We start from the raw sequence: 24,984 nt of genomic DNA, 5'->3' as shown, positions 1-24,984 counted from the left end.
ATGCTTCCATGGATCCCTTCAGTTTCTTCACATCGCTGCAGTGACAACATTGGTTACATAAATAATGTCAGTATGTATGAACACCTCAAAAATGGGACCGACACCTCGTTATTGTGGAGTCCTGAGATGTAGACACATTGACCACTATCAGGGTCTATTCACTGCTGATGTCTCCTCTTATTATTTCCAGTAATTGTATTTTACATGGGATTTTGTAGGATTTTCCATCGTCTCATCTCCTTTCCATTCAGGTTCCTACAATATAGGATCCGCTCAGTGGAGATCTTCTATATAAGATCCTTCTTCTGATTGACCAATCAAGGATGGATAGGGACAGAGACAATATGGCGGAGAGTATAATAAATCTCACCCTAGAGATCCTCTTCCGGCTTACTGGAGAGGTGAGAGATTCTGATGATGTCACATTACATCATCTTATCTATGTTACTAACAGATGGACATGACCAGAGAGGTGAGGGACTCTGGAGATGTATGGAGTGATATTTATTACTGTGTCTCTCCATAACCAGGACTACACAGTAGTGAAGAAGACATCTGGTGAGCGCTGTCAGGACCCTGTGTCTGAAGGATGGGGAAGAACCCTGAGCCTAATCACAGGGCCTCCACCTCCCCTCCTGATACATGAGAAAATCAATAGAGAGAAGATCCTAGAACTCACCAACAAGATGATTGAGCTGCTGACTGGAGAGGTGACACTGCTGGGAATGCTGGGACATTATACAGGAAGCCATGAAGGGATCTGGGTGATGACTGTATCATTGTGTTGTCAGGTTCCTATAAGGTGTCAGGATGTCACCATCTATTTCTCCATGGAGGAGTGGGAGTATTTAGAAGGACACATAGATCTGTACAAGGACATCATGATGGAGGACCACTGGCCTCTAACATCACCAGGTAATAGACATGACTAAATACACACGTCCTCTCATTATCTGTATGTAAGGAATGAACTCAGTAACTTAATGTGTTTCCTACAGTTATATCCAGTAAGATGACAACACTGGAGAGATGTCCCACTCCTTTTCTTCCACAGGATGGTTCAGAAGAACATCACAATGTCCCACGGGATGATGATCAGGTAGATGGAGATAATGTCTCATGAATGTTCTCTATGATCTGTAGAATGGCTGTGAAGATCTTTCAGTCTTGTTTTATGTAACATGTGTTTGTTATGGTGGCGCTCCATGTCCACTGCCATCCCGCCATCTGGGGTGGACATGGGCACTGCATCACTCACTGCCAAGCCGCAAAGATCCTTTCCTGCCCCCCAGTAACAGGGCTGGTCGTTTGAGTTTTGTGTTCCTCATTGGAGGCTGCAGCCATCATCTGGCTGCCAGGCCTCCTTCCCTGACCCATAAGGTGCGTGAGCACTCTGGATCTTAAAGGGCCAGTGCACCTTTACTCCACTCTTCACCAGCCAATGTCGGAAAACCTGTAGATACTTAAGGCACCTTTCCTAAGGCTTCTCTAGCTTGGTAGATCCTGGAAAGGTGCTATAATCTGTTTTGTCTGTGTACTGACATCTGCCTGATTCCTGGATTCTGAATCTCTGCCGCATGTGGGCGGCCTGCCCTGACATTTGGACTGATTATCAGATTAGCATAAACTCTGCCTGCCTTGACCTCCACCTGCCATTGACCATGAGCTTTTCCTGATCTCTCTGTGCTTTGCACTTGTGTCTCTAACCCCCATGGGTCAGCAGCCAACCACAACGGGACTATTCCAAGAGGTATCAGCTTGGTGGCTCCCCTGCAGCAAATGCCAGATCCCTGTATAGGGAATAAAGGATGAAAAGCGGGGAACTGCCAGGATAAGTCCCTCAGGACAAGCCCAAAGTCAAACCAGTTGGTTGGCATGATTGATCTACGTCCACTGTCTGTAACAGTTTTAGCCTTGTATAATGAGAAAGGTGGAGATGGCAGAATTACAGCTGACCATAGACATTACATGGTGTCTGGATTGTCTTACAATTTTCTGACTATGGATACTGCTGTTTTGGAACCTCATGACCTCAACCGTCTGATAACTTTTACAATATTTCTTTCACAGCTTTTGAATCCGGGTGAAGATCTGAACATTATATATGTTACAGAGACATATGTGAGGGGGGATGAGCAGAGTATAGAGGACATTCCTACAGATATCCACCCAGGTGAGTAGTGACCAACTAATAAAGCAGAGAAGACTCTACTCATTCAGACTCTACTCATTTTAGATGCTAAAACTTGCTAATCATTTATATTTAATTCTGGACATTAATATGGATATAAAATATACCTACATGTGAACAAGGCCTGTTCCATTATCATCTGCTATAAGTACTTTAGGGCTCTTTCACACTTGCGTATTTCTTTTCCGGCATAGAGTTCCGTCGTCGGGGCTCTATGCCGGAAGAATCCTGATCAGTTTTATCCTAATGCATTCTGAATGGAGAGAAATCTGTTCAGGATGCATCAGGATGTCTTCAGTTCAGGACCGGAACGTTTTTTGGCCGGAGAAAATACCGCAGCATGCTGCGCTTTTTGATCCGGCCAAAAATCCTGAACAATTGCCGCAAGGCCGGATCCGGAATTAATCCGGATCCGGCCTTAAGCTAAACATCGTTTCGGCGCATTACCGGATCCGACGTTTAGCTTTTTCTGAATGGTTACCATGGCTGCTAGGACGCTAAAGTCCTGTTTGCCATGGTAAAGTGTAGTGGGGAGCGGGGGAGCAGTATACTTACCGTCCATGTGGCTCCCGGGGCGCTTCAGACTGACGTCAGGGCGCCCACGCGCATGGATGACGTGATCGCATGGATCACGTCATCCATGCGCATGGGGCGCTCTGACGTCATTCTGGAGCGCCCCAGGAGCCGCACGGGCAGTAAGTATACCGCTCCCCCGCTCCCCACTACTACTATGGCAACCAGCACTTTAATAGCGTCCTGGCTGCCATAGTAACACTGAACGCATTTTGAAGACGGATCCGTCTTCAAATGCTTTCAGTTCACTTGCGGTGTTACGGATCCGGCGTGTAATTCCGGCAACGGAAGTGCATGCCGGATCCTAACAACGCAAGTGTGAAAGAGGCCTTAGAATGATTTGCCAATTTTTCAACTAAGGAACCTTTACCGTATTTTTCACCCTATAAGACGCACCTGCCCACAAGATGCACCTAGGTTTTTGAGGAGGAAAATAAGAAAAAAAATATTTTGAACCAAAAGGTGTGCTTTTGGTGGGTTTTGAACTAATGGTGGTCTTTGGAAGATTATTATGAGGGATCTGTGGATGACGCACTGGTGTGGGGGATCTGTGGATGACGCACTGTTATGAGGGGTCTGTGGATGACGCACTGTTATGAGGGGATCTGTGGATATGCACTGTTATGGGGGATCTGTGGATATACACTGTTATAGGGATCTGTGGATGACACTGTTATGGGGGGGGGGGGTCTGTGGATGACACATATATAGCATCTTATGCTATATATGTGTCCTCCACAGATCCCCCCCCCCATAACCGTGTCCCTGTGTAAATAGGGAATGCCCCCAATACAGGGGCTGGGGGCCGGCAACTCATATTGGAATGGCAGCGGGGCCCGGTGCAGTCACTGTATTCTATTACACCGGACCCTGCTCACTGTAGTATTCATATCTAACGTGTAGGCATGGGTGCTTTGTTAAACTATAGCAATTCTTTGCAGCAGTAGAGAAATCCACTGTAGTACTCACTTGAAATTCCCGTGGCAGGCCGGGCGGCAGCAGAACGTTACTCACTACATCCCGCGCCTGCTCCTTCTGCTTCTCCCTCCCCGCTGATACATCACGGCCGGCGATGAATCAGTGTTAAATGGCAGCATTCGCCCCATAAGACGCACTGCCATTTTCGCAAAATGCGGAACAGAATTGCGGACGTGTGAATGGGGCCTAAGGGTCCCTTATCACTGCCAGTTAGTTAGCTACTTGTTAGGTAGTTAGCGCCCACCGCACAGCAGTCACTGATTAGTCGCTGATTAGCGTCATCACTGTCGCTAATCAGCACTAGTACTATATAGTATCTGTAAGTGATTAAGACTGATCGCAATCAGATCTATATCAGTACATTAGGGTCACCTTAGGCTCTACAAAAAAACGCAGTGTTCTCTCGATCAGGCCTGATCTTGTGCCCACACTTGCGTTAAGTCCGCCCCACCGCAGTGACAGAATTATTATTTTTTTCTTCTGATCACTGCAAAAACACCGTAAAATCGCTGCGGCGCTATAAAGATCACTTTTGAGCTTTTTGGATCTTTATTAGCGATCGCAGCTTCACTTTGCAAGCACTCCTATGTCCTTTCCCCTCTTTTTTTTTTTTTTTGCACATTTTTTTATTTTTTCATCCACATTGATCGATGCGAATGAAGAAATCTGTGCCGTTCAATGAAAAGACCCTTCCTAGATCTATACTATCCCTACTGAAAATAAAGAGTTAATACACTGCTGCAGGGGTACAGAAGGTGGTCAATGCAGTTGTTCAGCAGCGAAGGGGTTAATTACTATGCCAGCAGAGGTTACACTGGTGGGGCTAGTACAGAGAGCAATGTGGGGAAGGAAGTGGTTAATGGTTTGGCTGGGCAGATATGACAGAGATATGGGTTGGTGGTTCAGGGGTGTATAATAAGGGGTTATTGCAGGGGGTTTAGAGAGGATACCAGGGGAGCAGTGGTTAAATTCAAGGGGTTCATAGTGTTGGTGGTATAGAGGTGTCAGGGGTTAAATATACTCAGCCAATATAATGCTCGTTGTCCAGGGGTGCTCGATCTTCTAGGGGATGATTCTTTTAATTCAGCTGCACGGCTCAACTCTCAAGAGTGCAGTGCCACCGGACTATTTCAGTCCAGCAGCGCTCGCTCCCGAGCAGCCCGGGCTGCAGCCTGCGCGCGCACCGCAGGCAAGGACACGTGGGTCCGTGCTGTGATATGACATCATCGCGCCAGCCCTCTACGGACTGTACTGTATGTATGTATGTATATATATATATATATATATATATATAAACCAAAAAGCGGGTCCCAGCAGCACAAGACAGAAATATAGGTGCACGTCCTCTCAGCCGTGGGCTCAAGCGGCTATAAATGGATAAATATCAAAAGGATGAGGCAGCACTCCAGATAAAGTGAAAAAAGGTGGATCTTTTATTCCCTCTGCAACGTTTCAACCGTCTCGATGCGGTCTTTCTCAAGCATATCAAACAGCTTCATACAAGGGTATATATACCCACAATCCATAGCAAGAAATTATAGTGACAATTATTCAATATACAACATGATTAATTCATAAAAAACATAATAAAGTGCATTGTGCATTATACAGTGAATCTGTCTAATACGATTACATGATGATTTATATATCACAGTACATTCACAGTGTATACAGTTCCAACAATTATGACTGTGATTTAATTGCTGGTTCACAACTCATCAACATACTCAAAAATCACCTGTGTATCATATAAAGTGCAATTATAACAACATAAGTTAAAAACAACTCACACCATAGCACCTGTGCAGGGGCGCCAAGATCCGCGTCCTCACTGTCGAACCGCGCATGCCCAAGATGTCAGCCGCATCACAGCAGCGACACCATCAAGGCCGAAGCCAGCAGCCGTCACCAAGGAACTGTGACGTCAAAGACACGCGACTCGGGAGGCGGCCTACATGACCAAACCAGAGGCGTCGCCGGGAAACACCCACGATGCAGGGTCCGCGTCACCAGGTCAGACACGCCTACAACAGTGGCGTCACTGCCATGGCAACAGCCGGCCCAGCAGCATGCTCAGTGTCTCCACAAAATCCAGCGGCAGGCATAGGGCAGGCGCGAGCCTACAAAGAACGGCGGAGGGAGAACAAAAGGCCAAATAGAAATCTATGAGAACATATAGACGAGGGTTACTGAATACCTCACTAGGTCAACCTGTATTTATGTATTTAGAATATTTAGAAATAGGAGTGAACGTGGTTCGAGTATGTCGGCAACAGGGGTTACCCCTAAATTATCTGTGCCATACTCATGTTAAATGACACTGGGACGGGGACCAAAAGGGGCCACGTCGTTCTCACGATCATCGCCCCCGGTCCATGACGGGCCTGGGATCCAAGGCACATCAATGCCAAGGTGCCCAGTTCCAGACACCGACCCTCATGTCTTAAGTAACCAAAGAGAAAACCACCACTCCAAAGAAATATAATTACAGTAGACCCCTTGAGTATCTTATTAGAGACAATGCAATTCATAAGGCCCCAAAGATCTCCCCCACCGCCATAGATCAACAAGGAGACGCAGAAATAGACGCCCACTGTCCATGCACAGAATTGGTGGAGTCCCAATAACTGGAGGAAGAAAAAGAGAAAGAAGAAAATTAGAAAAATAAGGTCAAATAAAAAAACGATCATATTATATATAATCAGTTTCCATAGTTGATGACACTAGTAATAAATATTCACATACACCAGGGCACGGCGAGTCAAGGATCAACAGGGAGTAGCAAGGAGCCCCCTCCTACAACACACTCCACTTAAAATCGACATTGAGACCATAAGGTCTCAGGGTGTTGAGGCGATGGATCCACCTCAATTCCCTCTGTTTAAGGGCCAGCGTCCTATCACCTCCCCTTCTGGACAAGGTGATCTGGTCCACCACCATAAACTTTAAATCTTTCTCTCTGTGTTTGGCCTCCACAAAGTGTTTAGGAACGGGCAGATCTTTTCTTTTTTGTCTGATAGAGAACCAGTAATTGTTAAGACGTGTCTTCATGTCACAAGTGGTCTCCCCAACATAAAGGAGACCACAAGGACAAGAAAACACATAAATCACAAACGAACTGTTGCATGTTAGAAAGTGACCAATCCCATATTGGGTCCCTGTGACGGGATGCGTAAACTTCTCACCCTTGATCATATAAGGGCAGTTAACACAACCCAAACACGGGTAAGAACCCCTCCTTCGGGAGCCAATATGGGATTGTACCAAGGTCTTAGTGGGAATGTCTGCCCGTACCAGCTTATCACGAAAATTGTCAGCCCGCCTATACAAAAGCAGAGGCGGCAAAGTCAAAGCTGTAATGTCAGGAAAGTTACTCCTCAGTATCGGCCAGTATTTGCGAACAATCTGAGCAATAGGGGCACTCTGTTCCGAGTACGTTGATATGAACGGTATCCTCTCAATTTTGCTACTTGTATTCACAGATGGTATCTGTTGTGGATCTCTCACTCTGCTAAGGTGTTTATCAATCACTTGAGCAGGATAGCCTCTTTTCATAAACTTATCTACCATCTGTGAAAACCGAGTCGGGAGTAGATCAGGGTCCTGTACCACCCTTTTCACCCTAAGTAATTGGCCATAGGGTACAGAATTAATAATTGACCTCGGATGACAGCTGTTGAAGTGTAACAGCGTGTTACAGTCAGTCGGCTTGGTATAAATATCCGTAGAGAGTCTATTGTTCACCATAGTGACCATAGTGTCAAGAAACTGGACATGGGTCGCAGAGTGGACCAAGGTGAAACTGATGTCAGGGTCCATGCTATTCAAAAAGTCATGAAAAAACCCTAACGAAATAGAGTCACCATGCCAGATGAGGAAGACGTCATCTATGTATCTCCACCACCCCAGGACATTCCTGAAGTGGTGGGATACATAGATAAGGTCCTCCTCGAGGGCCGCCATGAAGACATTGGCATAGGTGGGTGCCACATTTGACCCCATGGCGGTCCCTCGTAACTGGAGATAAAAACTCTCCATAAACAAAAAATAATTGTTTCTCAAGACTAGATCAAGTAGATGAACAATAAAATCCTGACAGTGTGAAGAATGGCTATTGCCGGACAACTGCCTCCGGACTGCAGACACCCCCCTATCATGGTCAATGGAGGTGTATAGACTAGTTACATCAAAAGATGCCAGGAGGCAGTTGTCTGGCAGCACCATGTCAGAGATTTTATCCAAAAAATCCCCAGTGTCCCTAATGTACGATCTGGCCGTAACAGCATACTGGCGGAGCAATTTATCCAGAAAAATCGAAATGTTAGAAAAAATGGAGCCAGTACCTGCAACAATGGGACGGCCAGGTGGGTCAATCAGTGATTTATGTATCTTGGGGAGTACATATATGACCAGTGTACGTGGTTGTGTTACGGATAAAAATGTATAAAGTTCACCATCAATAATGTCCTGAGCCAAAGCTGCATCCAGGACATTCTTGATGCATCTAGTAATCTCAAACTTCGGATCACCAGCCAACATTCTGTAAACATTCGGGTCACTCAGCTGTCTCCTAATTGGACAAATTGGTCATAAAATATGATCTGATCTTCATCTAAGTCACAACAATAGACAATCACAGTCTGCTTAAACTAATAACACACAAAGAATTAAATGTTACCATGTTTTTATTGAACACACCATCCAAACATTCACAGTGCAGGTGGAAAACGTATGTGAACCCCTAGACTAATGACATCGCCAAGAGCTAATTGGAGTGAGGTGTCAGCCAACTGGAGTCCAATCAATGAGATGAGATTGGAGGTGTTGGTTACAGCTGCCCTGCCCTATAAAAAACACACACCAGTTCTGGGTTTGCTTTTCACAAGAAGCATTGTGAATGATGCCTCGCACAAAAGAGCTCTCAGAAGACCTACGATTAAGAATTGTTGACTTGCATGAAGCTGGAAAGGGTTATAAAAGAATCTCCAAAAGCCTTGCTGTTCATCAGTCCACGGTAAGACAAATTGTCCATAAATGGAGAAAGTTCAGCACTGCTGCTACTCTCCATATGAGTGGCCGTCCTGTAAAGATGACTGCAAGAGCACAGCGCAGACTGCTCAATGAGGTGAAGAAGAATCCTAGAGTGTCAGCTAAAGACTTACAAAAGTCTCTGGCATATGCTAACATCCCTGTTAGCGAATCAACAATACGTAAAACACTAAACAAGAATGGATTTCATGGGAGGATACCACAGAGGAAGCCACTGCTGTCCAAAAAAACATTGCTGCACGTTTACAGTTTGCACAAGAGCACCTGGATGTTCCACAGCAGTACTGGCAAAATATTCTGTGGACAGATGAAACCAAAGTTGAGTTGTTTGGAAGAAACACACAACACTATGTGTGGAGAAAAAGAGGCACAGCACACCAACACCAAAACCTCATCCCAACTGTGAAGTATGGTGGTAGGGGCATCATGGTTTGGGGCTGCTTTGCTGCATCAGGGCCTGGACGGATTGCTATCATCAAAGGAAAAATGAATTCCCAAGTTTATCAAGACATTTTGCAGTAGAACTTAAGGCCATCTGTCCATCAGCTGAAGCTCAACAGAAGATGGGTGATGCAACAGGACAACAACCCAAAGCATTGAAGTAAATCAACAACAGAATGGCTTAAACAGAAGAAAATACACCTTCTGGAGTGGCCCAGTCAGAGTCCTGACCTCAACCCGATTGAGATGCTGTGGCATGACCTCAAGAAACGATTCACACCAGACATCCCAAGAATATTGCTGAACTGAAACAGTTCTGTAAAGAGGAATGGTCAAGAATTACTCCTGACCGTTGTGCACGTCTGATCTGCAACTACAGGAAACGTTTGGTTGAAGTTATTGCTGCCAAAGGAGGTTCAACCAGTTATTAAATCCAAGGGTTCACATACTTTTTCCACCTGCACTGTGATTGTTTAAATGGTGTGTTCAATAAAAACATGGTAACATTTAATTCTTTGTGTGTTATTAGTTTAAGCAGAATGTGATTGTCTATTGTTGTGACTTAGGCTACTTTCACACTAGCGTTCGGGTTTCCGTTCGTGAGCTCCGTTTGAAGGAGCTCACGAGCGGACCCGAACGCAGCCGTCCAGCCCTGATGCAGTCTGAATGGAGGCGGATCCGCTCAGACTGCATCAGTCTGGCGGCGTTCAGCCTCCGCTCCGCTCGCCTCCGCACGGACAGGCGGACAGATGAACGCTGCTTGCAGCGTTCGGGTGTCCGCCTGGCCGTTCGGAGGCGTGCGGATCCGTGCGGATCCGTCCAGACTTTCAATGTAAGTCAATGGGGACGGATCCGTTTGAAGATGCCACAATGTGGCTCAATCTTCAAGTGGATCCGTCCCCCATTGACTTTACATTGAAAGTCTGAACGGATCCGCGCAGGCTACTTTCGCACTTGCGCACTTGCGAATTTTTTTAAAGTTATTAATGCAGACGGATCCGTTCTGAACGGAGCCTCCGTCTGCATTATTATGAGCGGATCCGTTCAGAACGGATCCGCCCGAACGCTAGTGTGAAAGTAGCCTTAGATGAAGATCAGATCACATTTTATGACCAATTTGTGCAGAAATCCATATCATTCCAAAGGGTTCACATACTTTTTCTTGCAACTGTATTTATCTTCTGGAGGTGTGTATATATATATGTATATATATATAGAGATAGAGATATATATATATATATATATATATATAATCGTATTTTTCGCCCTATAAGACGCACCTCGGTTTTTAACCCCTTAAGGACCGGGCTCATTTTCACCTTAAGGACCAGGCCATTTTTTGCAAATCTGACCAGTGTCACTTTAAGTGCTGATAACTTTAAAACACTTTGACTTATCCAGGCCATTCTGAGATTGTTTTTTCGTCACATATTGTACTTCATGACACTGGTAAAATAAAGTCAAAAAAATTTATTTTTTTGCATAATAAAATACCTAATTTACCAAAAATTTGGAAAAATTAGCAAATTTCAAAGTTTCAGTTTCTCTACTTCTGTAATACATAGTAATACCCCCAAAAATTGTGATGACTTAACATTCCCCATATGTCTACTTCATGTTTGAATTATTTTGGGAATGATATTTTATTTTTTGGGGATGTTACAAGGCTTAGAAGTTTAGAAGCAAATCTTGAAATTTTTCATAAATTTACAAAAACCCAATTTTTAGGGACCACTACAGCTCTGAAGTCACTTTGCGAGGCTTACATAATAGAAACCGCCCAAAAATGACCCCATTCTATAAACTACACCCCTCAAGGTATTCAAAACTGATTTTACAAACTCCGTTAACCCTTTAGGTGTTGCACAAGAGTTATTGGCATATTGGGATGAAATTTGAGAATTTCATTTTTTTGCCTAATTTTCCATTTTAACCCATTTTTTCCACTAACAAAGCAAGGGTTAACAGCCAAACAATACTGTATCTTTATTGCCCTGACTCTGCTGTTTACAGAAACACCCAATATGTGTCCGTAAACTACTGTACGGCCAGACAGCGGGGCGTAGAGTGAAAGGTGCGCCGTATGGTTTTTGGAAGCCAGATTTTGCTGGACAGTTTTTTTGACACCATGTCCCATTTGAAGCCCCCTGATGCACCCCTAGAGTAGAAACTCCATAAAGTGACCCCATCTAAGAAACTACACCCCTCAAGGTATTCAAAACTGATTTTACAAACTTCGTTAACCCTTTAGGTGTTGCACAAGAGTTATTGGCAAATTGGGATGAAATTTGAGAATTTCATTTTTTTGCCTAATTTTCCATTTTAACCCATTTTTTCCACTAACAAAGCAAGGGTTAACAGCCAAACAAGACTGTATCTTTATTGCCCTGACTCTGCTGTTTACAGAAACACCCCAAATGTGGCCGTAAACTACTGTACGGCCACACAGCGGGGCGTAGAGTGAAAGGTGCGCCGTATGGTTTTTGGAAGCCAGATTTTGCTGGACAGTTTTTTTGACACCATGTCCCATTTGAAGCCCCCCTGATGCACCCCTAGAGTAGAAACTCCAAAAAAGTGACCCCATCTAAGAAACTACACCCCTCAAGGTATTCAAAACTGATTTTACAAACTTTGTCAACCCTTTAGGTGTTGCACAAGATTTAATGGAAAATAGAGATACAATTTCAAAATTTCACTTTTTTGGCAGATTTTCCATTTTAATATTTTTTTTCCAGTTACAAAGCAAGGGTTAACAGCCAAACAAAACTCATTATTTATGGCCCTGATTCTGTAGTTTACAGAAACACCACATATGTGGTCGTAAACTGCTGTACGGGCACACGGCAGGGCGCAGAAGGAAAGGAATGCCATACGGTTTTTGGAAGGCAGATTTTGCTGGACAGTTTTTTTGACACCATGTCCCATTTGAAGCCCCCCTGATGCACCCCTAGAGTAGAAACTCCAAAAAAGTGACCCCATCTAAGAAACTACACCCCTCAAGGTATTCAAAACTGATTTCACAAACTTTGTCAACCCTTTAGGTGTTGCACAAGATTTAATGGAAAATAGAGATACAATTTCAAAATTTCACTTTTTTGGCAGATTTTCCATTTTAATATTTTTTTTCCAGTTACAAAGCAAGGGTTAACAGCAAAACAAAACTCATTATTTATGGCCCTGATTCTGTAGTTTACAGAAACACCCCATATGTGGTCGTAAACTGCTGTACGGGCACACGGCAGGGCGCAGAAGGAAAGGAATGCCATACGGTTTTTGGAAGGCAGATTTTGCTGGACAGTTTTTTTGACACCATGTCCCATTTGAAGCCCCCCTGATGCACCCCTAGAGTAGAAACTCCAAAAAAGTGACCCCATTTTAGAAAGTACGGAATAGGGTGGCAGTATTGTTGGTACTAGTTTAGGGTACATATGATTTTTGGTTGCTCTATATTACACTTTTTGTGCGGCAAGGTAACAAGAAATAGCTTTTTTGGCACGTTTTTTTTTTTGTTATTTACAACATTCATCTGACAGGTTAGATCATGTGGTAATTTTATAGAGCAGGTTGTCACGGACGCGGCGATACCTAATATGTATACAATTTTTTTTATTTATGTAAGTTTTATACAATAACTTCATTTTTAAAACCCAAAAATTGTTTAGTGTCTCCATAGTCTAAGAGCCATAGTTTTTACAGTTTTTGGGCGATTATCTTGAGTAGGGTCTAATTTTTTGCGGGATGAGATGACTGTTTGATTGGCACTATTTTGGGGTGCATATGACTTTTTGATCGCTTGCTATTACACTTTTTGTGACGTAAGATGGCAAAAAATTGCTTTTTTTACACTTTTTTTTTCTTTTTTTTTACGGTGGTCACCTGAGGGGTTAGGTCATGTGATAATTTTATAGAGCCGGTCGATACGGACGCGGCGATACCTAATATGTATACTTTATTTTTATTTATAAAAGTTTTACACAATTATTTTATTTTTGAAACAAAAAAAATCATGTTTTAGTGTTTCCATAGTCTAAGAGCCATAGTTTTTTCAGTTTTTGGGCGATTATCTTGAGTAGGGTCTCATTTTTTGCGGGATGAGATGACGGTTTTATTGGTACTATTTTGGCGTACATGCGACTTTTTTGATCACTTTTATTACCTTTTTTGGGAAGTAAGGTGGGCAAAATTTCAATTTTCTCATAGTTTTTATTTTTTTATTTTTATGGCGTTCACCGTGCGGGGAAAGTAACATGACCGTTTTATAGATCAGGTCGTTACGGACGCGGCGATACCTAATATGTGTAGTGTATTTTTTTATTTTTATTTTTATTCAGTGATAAATGTTTTTTTATTTTATCTTAACTTTTTTCACTTTTTTTAAAAAAAATTGGACCCAGACCCACTTGGTTCTTGAAGATCCAGTGGGTCTGATGTCTGTAAAATACAGTACAGAAACTATATAGGTTTCTGCACTGTATTTTACTTACACTGAACAGATCTATGCTTTCAGCACAGATCTGTTCAGCACCATGGACAGCAGGACGCCTGAGCAGGCGTCCTGTTGCCATGGGAACCTTCCCCGTCTGTCACAACTTCGCAGACGGGGAAGGGTGAGGACGGGGCTTCGGGGGGCTCTCTGGGGGCTCTCTCCCTCTCCCATCGGGGGGCTGCAAAGGCACAGCAGCCCCCCGATCGGAGAGGGAGGGAGCTCCTTGCGCTGTTAACCTTTTCCATACAGCGGTCCGTACGGACCGCTGCATGGAAAGGGTTAAACGGCTGACATCGCATCACCGATGTCAGCCGTTTATACCAGGGTGCCAGCAATGTGCTGGCACCCTGGTATAACCCACTAGACGCCAACGATTATGCAATGGGAGGCGGGCGGGGGATCGCGATCCCGCCTGCCGCACCGCCCGCCTCCCGCAACGCCCCCACCGCCTGCGACACCCCCCCTGCACCACCCGCCGCCATCAAATCATGCAGGGGTGCAGGGGGGGGTGCGCAATATTGATTTTAGGCACTCTGAAGTTTCTGATCCCCGCGGTCAGGGACCGCGGGGATCAGAAACTGCAAAAAGCGCAGCAAACCGCAGGTCTGAATTGACCTGCGGTTTGCTGCGATCGCCGACACGGGGGGGTCAAATGACCCCCCCCTGCATTGTTACGGGATGCCGGCTGAATGATTTCAGCCGGCGTCCCGTTCCGATTAACCCCCGCGGCGCCGGAATGCAGATTTTAAGTCAGGACGTACCGGTACGTCCTCGGTCCTTAAGGACTCGGGAAATAGGGCGTACCGGTACGTCCTCGGTCCTTAAGGGGTTAAGGAGGAAAATAAGAAAAAAATATTTTTAACCAAAAGGTGTGCTTTTGGTGGGTTTTGAACTAATCGTGGTCTGTGGATGGCACTGTTATGGGGGGGAATCTCTGGATGGCACTGTTATGGGGGGGATCTGTGGATGGCACTGTTATGGGGGGGATCTGTGGATGGCACTGTTATGGGGGGGATCTGTGGATGGCACTGTTATGGGTGGATCTGTGGATGGCACTGTTATGGGGGAATCTGAGGGGGGCACTGTTATGGGGGATCTGTGGATGACGCACTGTTATGGGGGGGATCTGTGAATGGCACTGTTATGGGGGGTGATCTGTGGATGGCACTGTTATGGGGGGTGATCTGTGGATGGCACTGGTATGCGGGGGGGTGATCTGTGGATGGCACTGGTATGCGGGGTGTGATCTGTGGATGGCAATGGTATGGGGGGGTGATCTGTGGATGGCACTGGTATGGGGGGGGTGATCTGTGGATGGCACTGGTATGGGGGGGTGATCTGTGGATGGCACTGGTATGGGGGGGGTGATCTGTGGATGGCACTGGTATGGCGGGGTGATCTGTGGATGGCACTGTTATGGGGGGTGATCTGTGGATGGCATTGCTATATATGTGCCACCTACAGATCCCCCACCCCATAACAGTGCCATCCACATATCCCCCCGTAACAGTGCCATCCACAGATTACCCCCTCCATAACAGTGCCATCCACATATCCCCCAATATACGGGAGCTAAACCTGTGGGAGGGGCCGGTGTCATGCAAATGTGGTGGGGCCGATGCGGTCACTGTACTCCGGCCCTACCGCTCGCTCACTGCTTCATTGCCTAAACATTTTATAATAATAGCTTTCATTGAAGTTCCGATCCCCAGCCCCATCTGTACTACTTACTAAATGTCCTGTAGCAGGTAGAGCAGGGCGTGCGGGCGGCCGGAACTCACTGACGTCACGTGCCTGTGCCGCCTACTTTATGAATGAAGTAGGCGGCGCAGGCACATGACGTCAGTGAGTTTCGGCCGCCCGCCCCCCCACTTTTGGGGAAAAATACGGTGTGTGTATATGTGTGTGTGTGTGTGTGTGTGTGTATATATATATATATATATATATATATATATATATACACACCTATCACCTGAACAGGCCCAAACACTGGGCCCACATATATAAATATATATGCATATATAAGCTGGCATATATATACATATATATTTAAATTCAACCCTTCCCTCAACAATCACAATAATCGTGAATTTTTATTGTGAATATCGGCACTTCGAGAATTCTCGAATATCTATAATATAGTGCTATATCTTCGTAATCGCGAATATTCTAGATTTCTTTTCATCAGAACCCATGCTTCTTGCTTGTGGGCCAATGAGAAGGCTGCAATATCTTTGACTTTAGGAGTAGTGTTGATCGCAAATTTTCGTATTACGAATTCTTTATCGCAACTTTTCCGATTGCCAATTTTTGCAATCAAGAAAATAATGACTGGAGATCATGAATTCTCGCGAGTATATGACGAATATTTGCTGAAATATTGCGAATTAGAATATTGCCTCTGCTGCTCTTCACTGATAAAGACATATAATAATAAGAAAGTATGTCTTCAATCATCTTCCACCCATCTGCAAGACATCCTAAAAATGGCCAGGAAACTTTGCATGCACTTCAGCCACTCGTACACCTCAAAGCACACCCTCCTTGAGCTGCAGCGGCAGAATAGCATCCCCCAACATAGGCTGATATGCTACGTTTCCACCTGTTGGAATTCCACTCTCCGTATGTTAGACCGACTATACAGAGAAAGGCCATAAACGATTTCTTGATCATCCAAGAGGACAGGAGTACTCCCCTGTGTAACTTTGATGTCAGCCAGTGGCAGATCAAGCATGACACCTGCCGTTTGCTCAGGCCCTTTGAGGAGGCCACGTTATTTGCCAGTCGTCAGGATTTCGGGATGAACAACGTCATTCCACTGCTTCATGTCTTGGAACAGATGCTGGTAAATCTGGCTGGTCAGGGGACTGGAGACGTGGCACCTAGATGGAGGCAGGGAGTCCCTCTGAGTCACTTACACAATTGGCCCGATGCATGATCATTTGCTTGCGTAGTGACAGATGAATTGTCAGCATTTAGCAAGGATGACTTTGGGACCCTCACTATCGGTCCAAAATGGGGTATTTTTTCCACCCGCTGAGAAGGAGGACAAACTGAACTAATATAGAGACATCCTATGTAGTCAGTTGGCCGCTGCCTATCTGCGCCATTGTCCATCCTCTCGCAGGTCTTACCAGGGGGGCCCTCTGCGTTCATATTCCACTGCCATGGTTGCTGGGGTGGGGTGGAAGGAGCAGTACCAGCAGCAGTCTGAGTCTAACATCGCTGATGAGCAGCTTTCTTTACCCACATAGTGAAGAAACTACTCACCAGCAGCTAGACATAGAGAAAAACCTGAACAAGCAGGTGGCGGCATACTTGGAGTGCACCCTGCCGTCATTGACGATCCGCTGGACTACTGGGAAGCCAAACTGGATTTGTGGCCGCAACTGGCCGAGTTTGCCCTGGAAAAGCTGTCCTGCCCAGCCAGTTGTGTGGCATCAGAACTCGCCTGTCCACCTAAAATGTAGAGAGACTGACCTTTTGTCAAGATGAATTTCTACCCACCAATGCCTGATGCATCAGACTAGATCAACCATGGTGCTACACCAACACTTTGACAAAAGAGACCGGTTTCTTCTGGCTACCTGCCTCAGCAACTATTCTGATGCTGCCATCCGCCTGATGCCACACATCTGATGCCAAGTGCTCCTTCTGTGACGGGAGGCCGCCTCCCAGGGTCCACAAATAGTTTGTGATGAAATTGAAATAATACTTGTTTCATGATGCCAGTTGCAATGAAGCAACAAGGGCACAGGGCCCTTTTAGTGATATAGTGTATGGTACCCAGTTGTAGGAATACCAGAGTGGTGTAGGGTTGCCTACAATGTCCCTGTATGTTTTGTGGATGTGTCATGGTGCTTCTACCTGGATACGCTGGAACCCCAGGCGTCCAGACCTTGTGATGAAGTTCAGTGGCAGCTTTACTTTGCATAAACATTTCTCCAAACAGTTTACAGACTTTATCTTGGTTCCCAGCAGGTTTTGGCATTAACTCTGGCAGGCAAACAAATTCACCTCTGCTACATCTGTTGCTTTCTCAACACTGCTGTACTGACAAGCAGACTTGGTAACTTTGGTTCCTTTCTTTATGCTGCAACTCCTCTGTAGTCTGACTCTAGATTAATCCAGGGAATTCTCCTCCTGGCTACTGAGGCTTTCAGCTGTGGCCTCAATGTCCAGCAGAGTTGAAGGTGGTCTGGTGGTTTAGGCAGGGCCCGTCCAGCAGGGATGTGGACTTGCTTCCTTCCCCAAGCAGGGGGTACACTAGACTGACTCGCCCCTCCTTCGAGGGAGAGAGAATAGAAAGAAGGGTTCCATCCTCTGTAAATGTAGCTCTGCCGTGTTTGCTGCCACCTGCTGTGGGACCAGGCATATTACATGAACAATAACAGTTAAATAGAAATAGATGAGCACAGTGTAATGACTTGGAATAAATACATAGATGACAGGATATTAGCATACACAGATAGAAGCAGGTCGTAGGAGTGGTACTGCCACTCGGGGGCATTACACTTCTTCCACCCACCATCTTCAGCTGGTACTCGTATTGCCACCCACCTCCCTACTCTGTCACCGGGTCACTCTGTGGTCTGCTGTTGCCACCTCCACACTGTCATTGTGCCACTCTGTGGCCTCCTGATGCTGCCGCCACCTCCACACTCTGTCATAGGGCGGTTCCCACCCTACCCACTTCATGACTGGGCCACTATTTTGCCTTTATCATTTATTTGACCCTTCTTGTGATCTGTCAGAAGGAAGGAAAAATTAGACACACAACAGATCCTGTCTGTGTAGCAGCTGTGAGGCCTGTATGGTCCCATCAGAATAGGCTTATGATTTGGTAGCCAAAATCAGGAGTGGGTACAAAACACAGAAGACATGCAAAGATTCCATTCACGTGTCATCACTGTTTTGGATCCACTCCGTTTTTTGGGGGCATTAGCCATACTGATGGATTACTGACCAAATGCTGACCGAGTGAAGGCGGATACTCAACAGACAGGATCCTTTTTTGGGGGGTTATTGTTCTGACGGATCAGAGGAAGGGCAAAATAATCAGTGATGTCAACACAAACTTACTGCTAACACCCTCTCCACTCTGTCGGGGGGCTCTACTTGTATAAACGTTTAATAGAACAGGTTCTGTAGACATCTATGTATAATCCGCTGACGACAGTGTAAACGGAGGGTGCTTCTTCTTGACGCTAACATCGACCTCAAAGGCTGAGTTCATACTTCAGTTATTTGGTCAGTTTTGGCCCTGTGACTGCCCAAATAAGTGAAGTGTGCAGTGATTCTAAGAGCGACTCCTGTCATCTGCATGTCATACTGACTCACAGTATTATTTCACTACCATAGCAGACTCCCTATGCATGTTACTGCAAGGCACAGTGTTCTACACCACTATTAAGGCTCTCTGTAGCCAGGAAATAGCTGTTTTTTAACGTGATTCGCCACAAATAAATTCGGATCAAACCGAATCATTACGAAAAATTCAGCGAACCGGCCGAATCAAATTTTTAAGAAATTCGCTCATCTTTAGTAATGACCTACTGGTCCTTGCTCCGTGGTCTACTGATAGCTAATGATCTGTTTTGCCATTAATATCTCAGTCTACAATTACATTTTGCTCCATGCTTTGCAAATTTGAAGTACATTTTCTACAGAAATATTATAAAATATAATAACTATCATTCTAAGGTTATATTATTCTAAATTGTAAACTATGTTTTTTTTTTTTTTGACAGATGACTGTAACAGGAGCTCAGAAGAACATCTGGTGTCTCCACATTTTAAAGCAGATCATGTCACACAAGGTACCAATGAAAAACATGCCATTATCACAGATGTACCCTCTGACATTTACAGCAAAAATCCATCATCTGATGCTATGAAACACGCGGAGGAGAAGCCATTTTCATGTTCAGAATGTGGTAAATGTTTTGCTTTACAAAATACTCTTGTTACGCACCAGAGAATACACACAGGAGAGAAGCCATATTCATGTTCGGAATGTGAGAGATATTTTGCTTGGAAATCAGATTTCGTTAGGCATAAGAGAGATCACACAGGGAAGAAATCATTTTTATGTTCATATTGTGGGAAATGTTTTAATCAGAAATCGGATCTTGTTATACATCAGAGATGCCACACTGGGTCGATGCTATTTACATGTACAGAATGTAATAAATGTTTCAACCAGAAATCAGATCTTGTTAAACATCAGAGAATTCACAAAGGGAAGAAGCCCTTTTCATGCCCAGAATGTGGGAAATGTTTCACTTTAAAGAAAAATCTAGTTACACATCAGAGAATTCACACAGGAGAGAAGCCATATTCATGTTCAGAATGTGGGAAATGTTTTACAAACAGATCAAATCTTTTGAAACATAGGCATATTCACACAGGGGTGAAACCACATTCATGTCCTGAATGTATGAAATGTTTTACCCAGAAGTCAGCGCTTGTTACGCATCAAAGAACTCACACAGGGGAGAAGCCATTTTCATGTTTAGAATGTGGGAAATGTTTTACTTGGAAAACAGATTTTGTTAGACACCAGAGGAGTCACACAGGGGAGAAGCCATTTTCATGTTCTGAATGTAGGAAATGTTTTACCCAGAAGTCGGTGCTTGTTACGCATCAAAGAACTCACACAGGGGAGAAGCCATTCTCCTGTTCAGAGTGTGGGAAATGTTTTACCAGGAAATTATATCTCGTTACACATCAGATAATTCACACAGGAGAGAAGCCATATTCATGTTCTGAATGTAGGAAATGTTTTAACCAGAAATCAGCGCTTGTTACGCATCAGAGAACTCACACAGGGGGGAAGACATATTCATGTTCTTAATGCAGGAAATGTTTTAATTGGAAATTAAATTTTGTTAGACCAAGAGTATGTACACAAGGGAAAAGCCATTTTTATGTCCCGAATGTGGGAAATGTTCACCTACAAATCACATCTTTCTAAACATCAAATAACTCACAGAGGAGAAGCCATTTTCTTTCGTTAAACTAAAGAAAAATATCACTTACAGTCGAAGTAAAGTCATGTCATACAAAGGAAATCAGTTAAGATTCATAAATGATGATTATGAAATGTATGTAATTACCAATCAATGTCTCTTATCCAAAAAGCAAATAGAATCCAGATAACTCACCTGTATATCCACCATGTGCAGAGAATATTTTACATTCATTTATTTAACTGAATATTAAAACTTGTTTACAATGAATAAAAATATTTGCTTGTATAGTTGTGTTTGAATTTATCTTTTGTTATTTGTTGCACGTGTAAGGATTGCTCTCTCTGCCTGGGACTGCGATGACAAACTTCTCATCAGACAGGGGGTTTTCAAGCTCAAATGGTGTTTTATTGGTCACATAGCACATCAAACTTCCAAGTCTGGCATCACTTGGCACGGTGAAGTCGCAGCTTCAGATCACAACGTGTTACATCAACACAAAACAATAAATCCGTGCCCGGCTAAACACTGAGGTTTTCCCTAAATCACCTGTAGCTTAGTGTTCACACTGCGGTATTCAGCTTCACTCAGCCATGCAGTCAGACTGCGACCAATGCAACCCATTGGGGTCTCGGTCTACCGATTCTTACCATGGATGCCCCTCTTCTCCAGGCATCACCGGATCCTCCAAACTCAGGCGTTCCTCCAGCCTTGTGGCCCCCCAGCCGACCTAGCTGGGACCACACAGAGCCTCTGCAGGCTTCCCTCTCTCCTCCCACAAACACACACTAAGGTTTGCTTTTTCCCTCAGTGATTATTGCAGCTGACCAGGGGAATACTTGTACTGGACTGTGGGTGTGGACTGAGACACTACCACTACCAACCTGTCTCCCAGTCCAAAGAAATCCAGCCCATATAACCTAAAAAAACATCTCCAGCAAGCTATGCCTTGCTGAACCAAAGCACATCTCTGGATTTCTGCTACCTCAACCAACTAAACTGGAAACCAGGTGAGATTTACACCCCCTACACACCTCTACTGTACACTTCCCCACACATGTTATGTAGTTGCCTCAAAACCTACAAGGTGAAGGGAGAGCATTAAGTGTAAAAATAGTGATGTAAGAATTGAGCCATGGATCCCAGACTTTGTGGACTCTGTTAGGGCATATTCCATTCTAGAAAACCATCATTTCATATTAACAATATTACACTACTGGACAATGTTGGATTCTGGGGCAGCTGGAAATTTTATGGACATTAAGATTGGTTTGCTCATCATATTGACCACATCCAGGATCTTCACTGGTTGAAGTAATGACTGCTGATAGGTTACCTTTTAAACCTAATCATGTGAAAATGTGCATCATGAAACTATTGAACTGCAGTTAATAATTGATCCTGATCATCCTGAAAAGATATGTTTTCACCAAATCTCCTCTCTAAAATTTCCAGTAATTCTGGGTATTTCATAACTTGGCATCCATAATCCATCCACAGATTGAAAGTCAAGAAACTATTTTTTCTTCTGAATACTGTCAACTCAATTGACTCTGCAGGGTCAAAGAAATGTTGCCATCTGTGGATGTTGATCCACGGTATCAACCACCCAGAAGTTGTAGGGTGCTGGCCCGACGAGGATCAAGAACACCAGAGTGAAGTACCAGAGGAATCACGATAACTCTTAGTCAGCAACAGGCTTAGGTCAAAGTCCAGGGAGGCAACTGTCAGTAATCCACCAGGTAAACTGATTATAGCTCAGATAGCACAGCAAATCAGAATAAAAGGACCTGTATTGATCAGGGAAAGAGTGAGAGAGACAAGACAATATTTATAGGAGACTTGATGAACTATTAGTCAGCAGCTGGACTGCAACCCAGAGCAAGGAGAAAAAGGATGTACAGTGCTAAACCTGAGGTGAGATACACTGAACTGATCATAGAGAGTGGATTGGCGGACACAGGCCACAGTTCCTACACCCCCCCCCCCTTCTTCTTATGGTGTCACGGCTGAGGATGGGGGAAACCCTCAGCCGTGTGATGCCAGATGATGTTGTGGCTACTCGGCCATGAGAACAGGATAGGGAGCAGGTCACCTCCTCACGCATCCCTAACCTGACCCTAACTCCTACCTGCATGGGCCGACCTTGATGGTAGGAGGACCCATGCGCAGGAACCTCGGGGCCCTGACTTACCCTCCGCAGGTCCCTGAGCTAGGAGCTGGGTAAGACGACCTACTCCTCCTAGGCACGGAGGAGCAGGAGTCTCAATGGCCAAGCTGTTGGGAAAAGGGGAACTCATACAGCCTTACGGGAATGACAGGCGGACTATTAGTTCCACCAACCTGTCACAGCCTTGCTGACTGGATCCCTGTGCAAACAGGAATCCAGAACCGTAAGCTGCACCAAAACTCATAGCAAGGTCCCAACAGAACATAACATACAACATCAACACACAGCAAGACATAAACATAAGGACAATATCTTTATGACCACAGGGGTGGCTCTCACTGGCAGGTAATATGCACAGGAGGCTGCTCCAGCCAAGCATGACTGAAGCAACCTACTGAGCCATGCCAAACACCAAGGCTATATAGGCCGAGAAGCCACACTCCACAGTCAGACACACCCAGTGACATCACACACACACTGGGAAAGGAGTTAACCCTTCCAGCACCACTGAAGGGAAACACACATAAAGGGGAAGTGACCAAACTATGATCACACTGTGGCTGTTGCCGCAGGCAACGACATGGGTGGCAGCCGTCCTGGGAGACAGCCCGAAGGCCGGGGCACTGCCACCACATGTACAACATACCAAACGTTGCCACGGGCAGCCACAGAGAAAGGAAGATGTCAAAGTGCACACCAGACATACAAACGTGCAAACACACACGCACACAACTCCAAGGGAACCAAACACATAGCTGTTGTCCGCGGCAACCGCACTTGAGGCAAACAACATCAAGCCTCAAGCTGCGGTTGAAACAACTACCCAAACCGCGGGCAACTGTATGCGGCTCCCAAGGAGTCACTGCCATAACCGTGGCCGTGACAGATGGCTTCTCTTCTTTGGTCTGGAGTCTTGCAAACATTACATTATATCTGGAATATTGGTTATAACAATCTGGTATATCAATTCTGTTCATACATGCTGAAGGCTTAGTCACAGGCTGAATCTGAAAAACAATTAATGGCAGCAGAATCAGCCACTGGTACTGCAGGTGGAGGTATGTGTACAGTCACTGCCACTGTCTGTCAGGATTACTGGGGCAGAGGCACCATTAACCCCTTATTACTGCCGGCATTTATCTGAGAATTCAGTTATGTTAGGAGCCAAATTAAATTTTTAGTTGCCAAATTTAAAATACATATATTTACAGTATATTGTTTTATAAAAAAGACATGACATTACCTTGTGTAGTTGCCCATTTGTCTCTCTTTTTGATTCGTTCTTCTAACCCATCAGTCTTGAGGCTCATCGTCCTTCCTTACACCCCTTACTGTTCCTCCATTAAAACCCCCACCTACTTTCACCCACATGGCTACTGTAGCATTCCAATAAAAAATAAAAAAATTCTGGGATGCTTAGGAGCGTGCGTTTTCCTAGGCTACAGCCCACACAGTTAAAGTGGTTGTGCACTATCTTCTATGAACTCTCAGACTAGCCAGATTCGCGTTGCTGATCATGCTTCCTTCATCTCTGGGTGCTGGGCCTTTGCTCATTTGCTTCCAGGCCTCTGCTGCTTGTCTTGGGTTTCTGCATGAAAACTTTTATCTTAATGCCGCTGCAGCCAATCATTGGCCACAGTGGAGATCTGCTCCCCTTGCATCACATGACCATTTAACATAATGCAAGGGAAGCAGTGATCAGTTATTGGCTGTAACGGCGTCAAACAGGACGTTTTAATGAAAGGACTCAAGACAAGCAACGGAAGCTGGGGAGCAAACAAGCCGGGACCCCTCACTGGGGATCAGGTAAGTATGATCACCAACAAAGGTCCTGCCAGTCTCAAAAATTAGTGTATGCAAACCCTGGGTTAATGGGAATGGGTTAAAATAAACTATCCCCACTGCAATCCTTAAAAGGCAAATCACTTAAAGGGGTTGTCTCATTACAGACAATGGGGACATATCGCTAGGGTATTCCCCCATTGTCTTATAGGTGCGGGTCCCACTGCTGGGACCCGCACCTATATCGAGAACTGAGCCCTGAATGTGAAGGAGTGTGCACTGCGCATGCGCAGCCGCCCTCCATTAATTTTCTATTTTCTATGCCGTGGACAACAGGAGAACA

General features: G+C 44.8%; 1 protein-coding gene across 1 annotated transcript in view; it reads left to right on the top strand.

Annotated features, from left to right (window-relative positions):
- LOC122939921 (oocyte zinc finger protein XlCOF6-like) overlaps positions 1 to 24,984 on the top strand; it is a 79,499-nt gene that overhangs the window by 18,017 nt on the left and 36,498 nt on the right. Inside the window, exons 2-5 of the mRNA XM_044296144.1 lie at positions 252 to 401; positions 531 to 710; positions 792 to 915; positions 999 to 1,099. Of these exons, the coding sequence (XP_044152079.1) occupies positions 324 to 401; positions 531 to 710; positions 792 to 915; positions 999 to 1,099 (483 nt within the window). The 5' untranslated portion in view covers positions 252 to 323. The remainder of the gene's footprint in view (positions 1 to 251; positions 402 to 530; positions 711 to 791; positions 916 to 998; positions 1,100 to 24,984) is intronic.

Source organism: Bufo gargarizans, chromosome 6 (genome assembly GCF_014858855.1).
Source record: "Bufo gargarizans isolate SCDJY-AF-19 chromosome 6, ASM1485885v1, whole genome shotgun sequence".
Lineage (NCBI taxonomy): Eukaryota > Metazoa > Chordata > Amphibia > Anura > Bufonidae > Bufo > Bufo gargarizans.
Note: the sequence above shows the minus strand (reverse complement) of the source record. Positions and strands in the feature narration are given on the sequence as shown.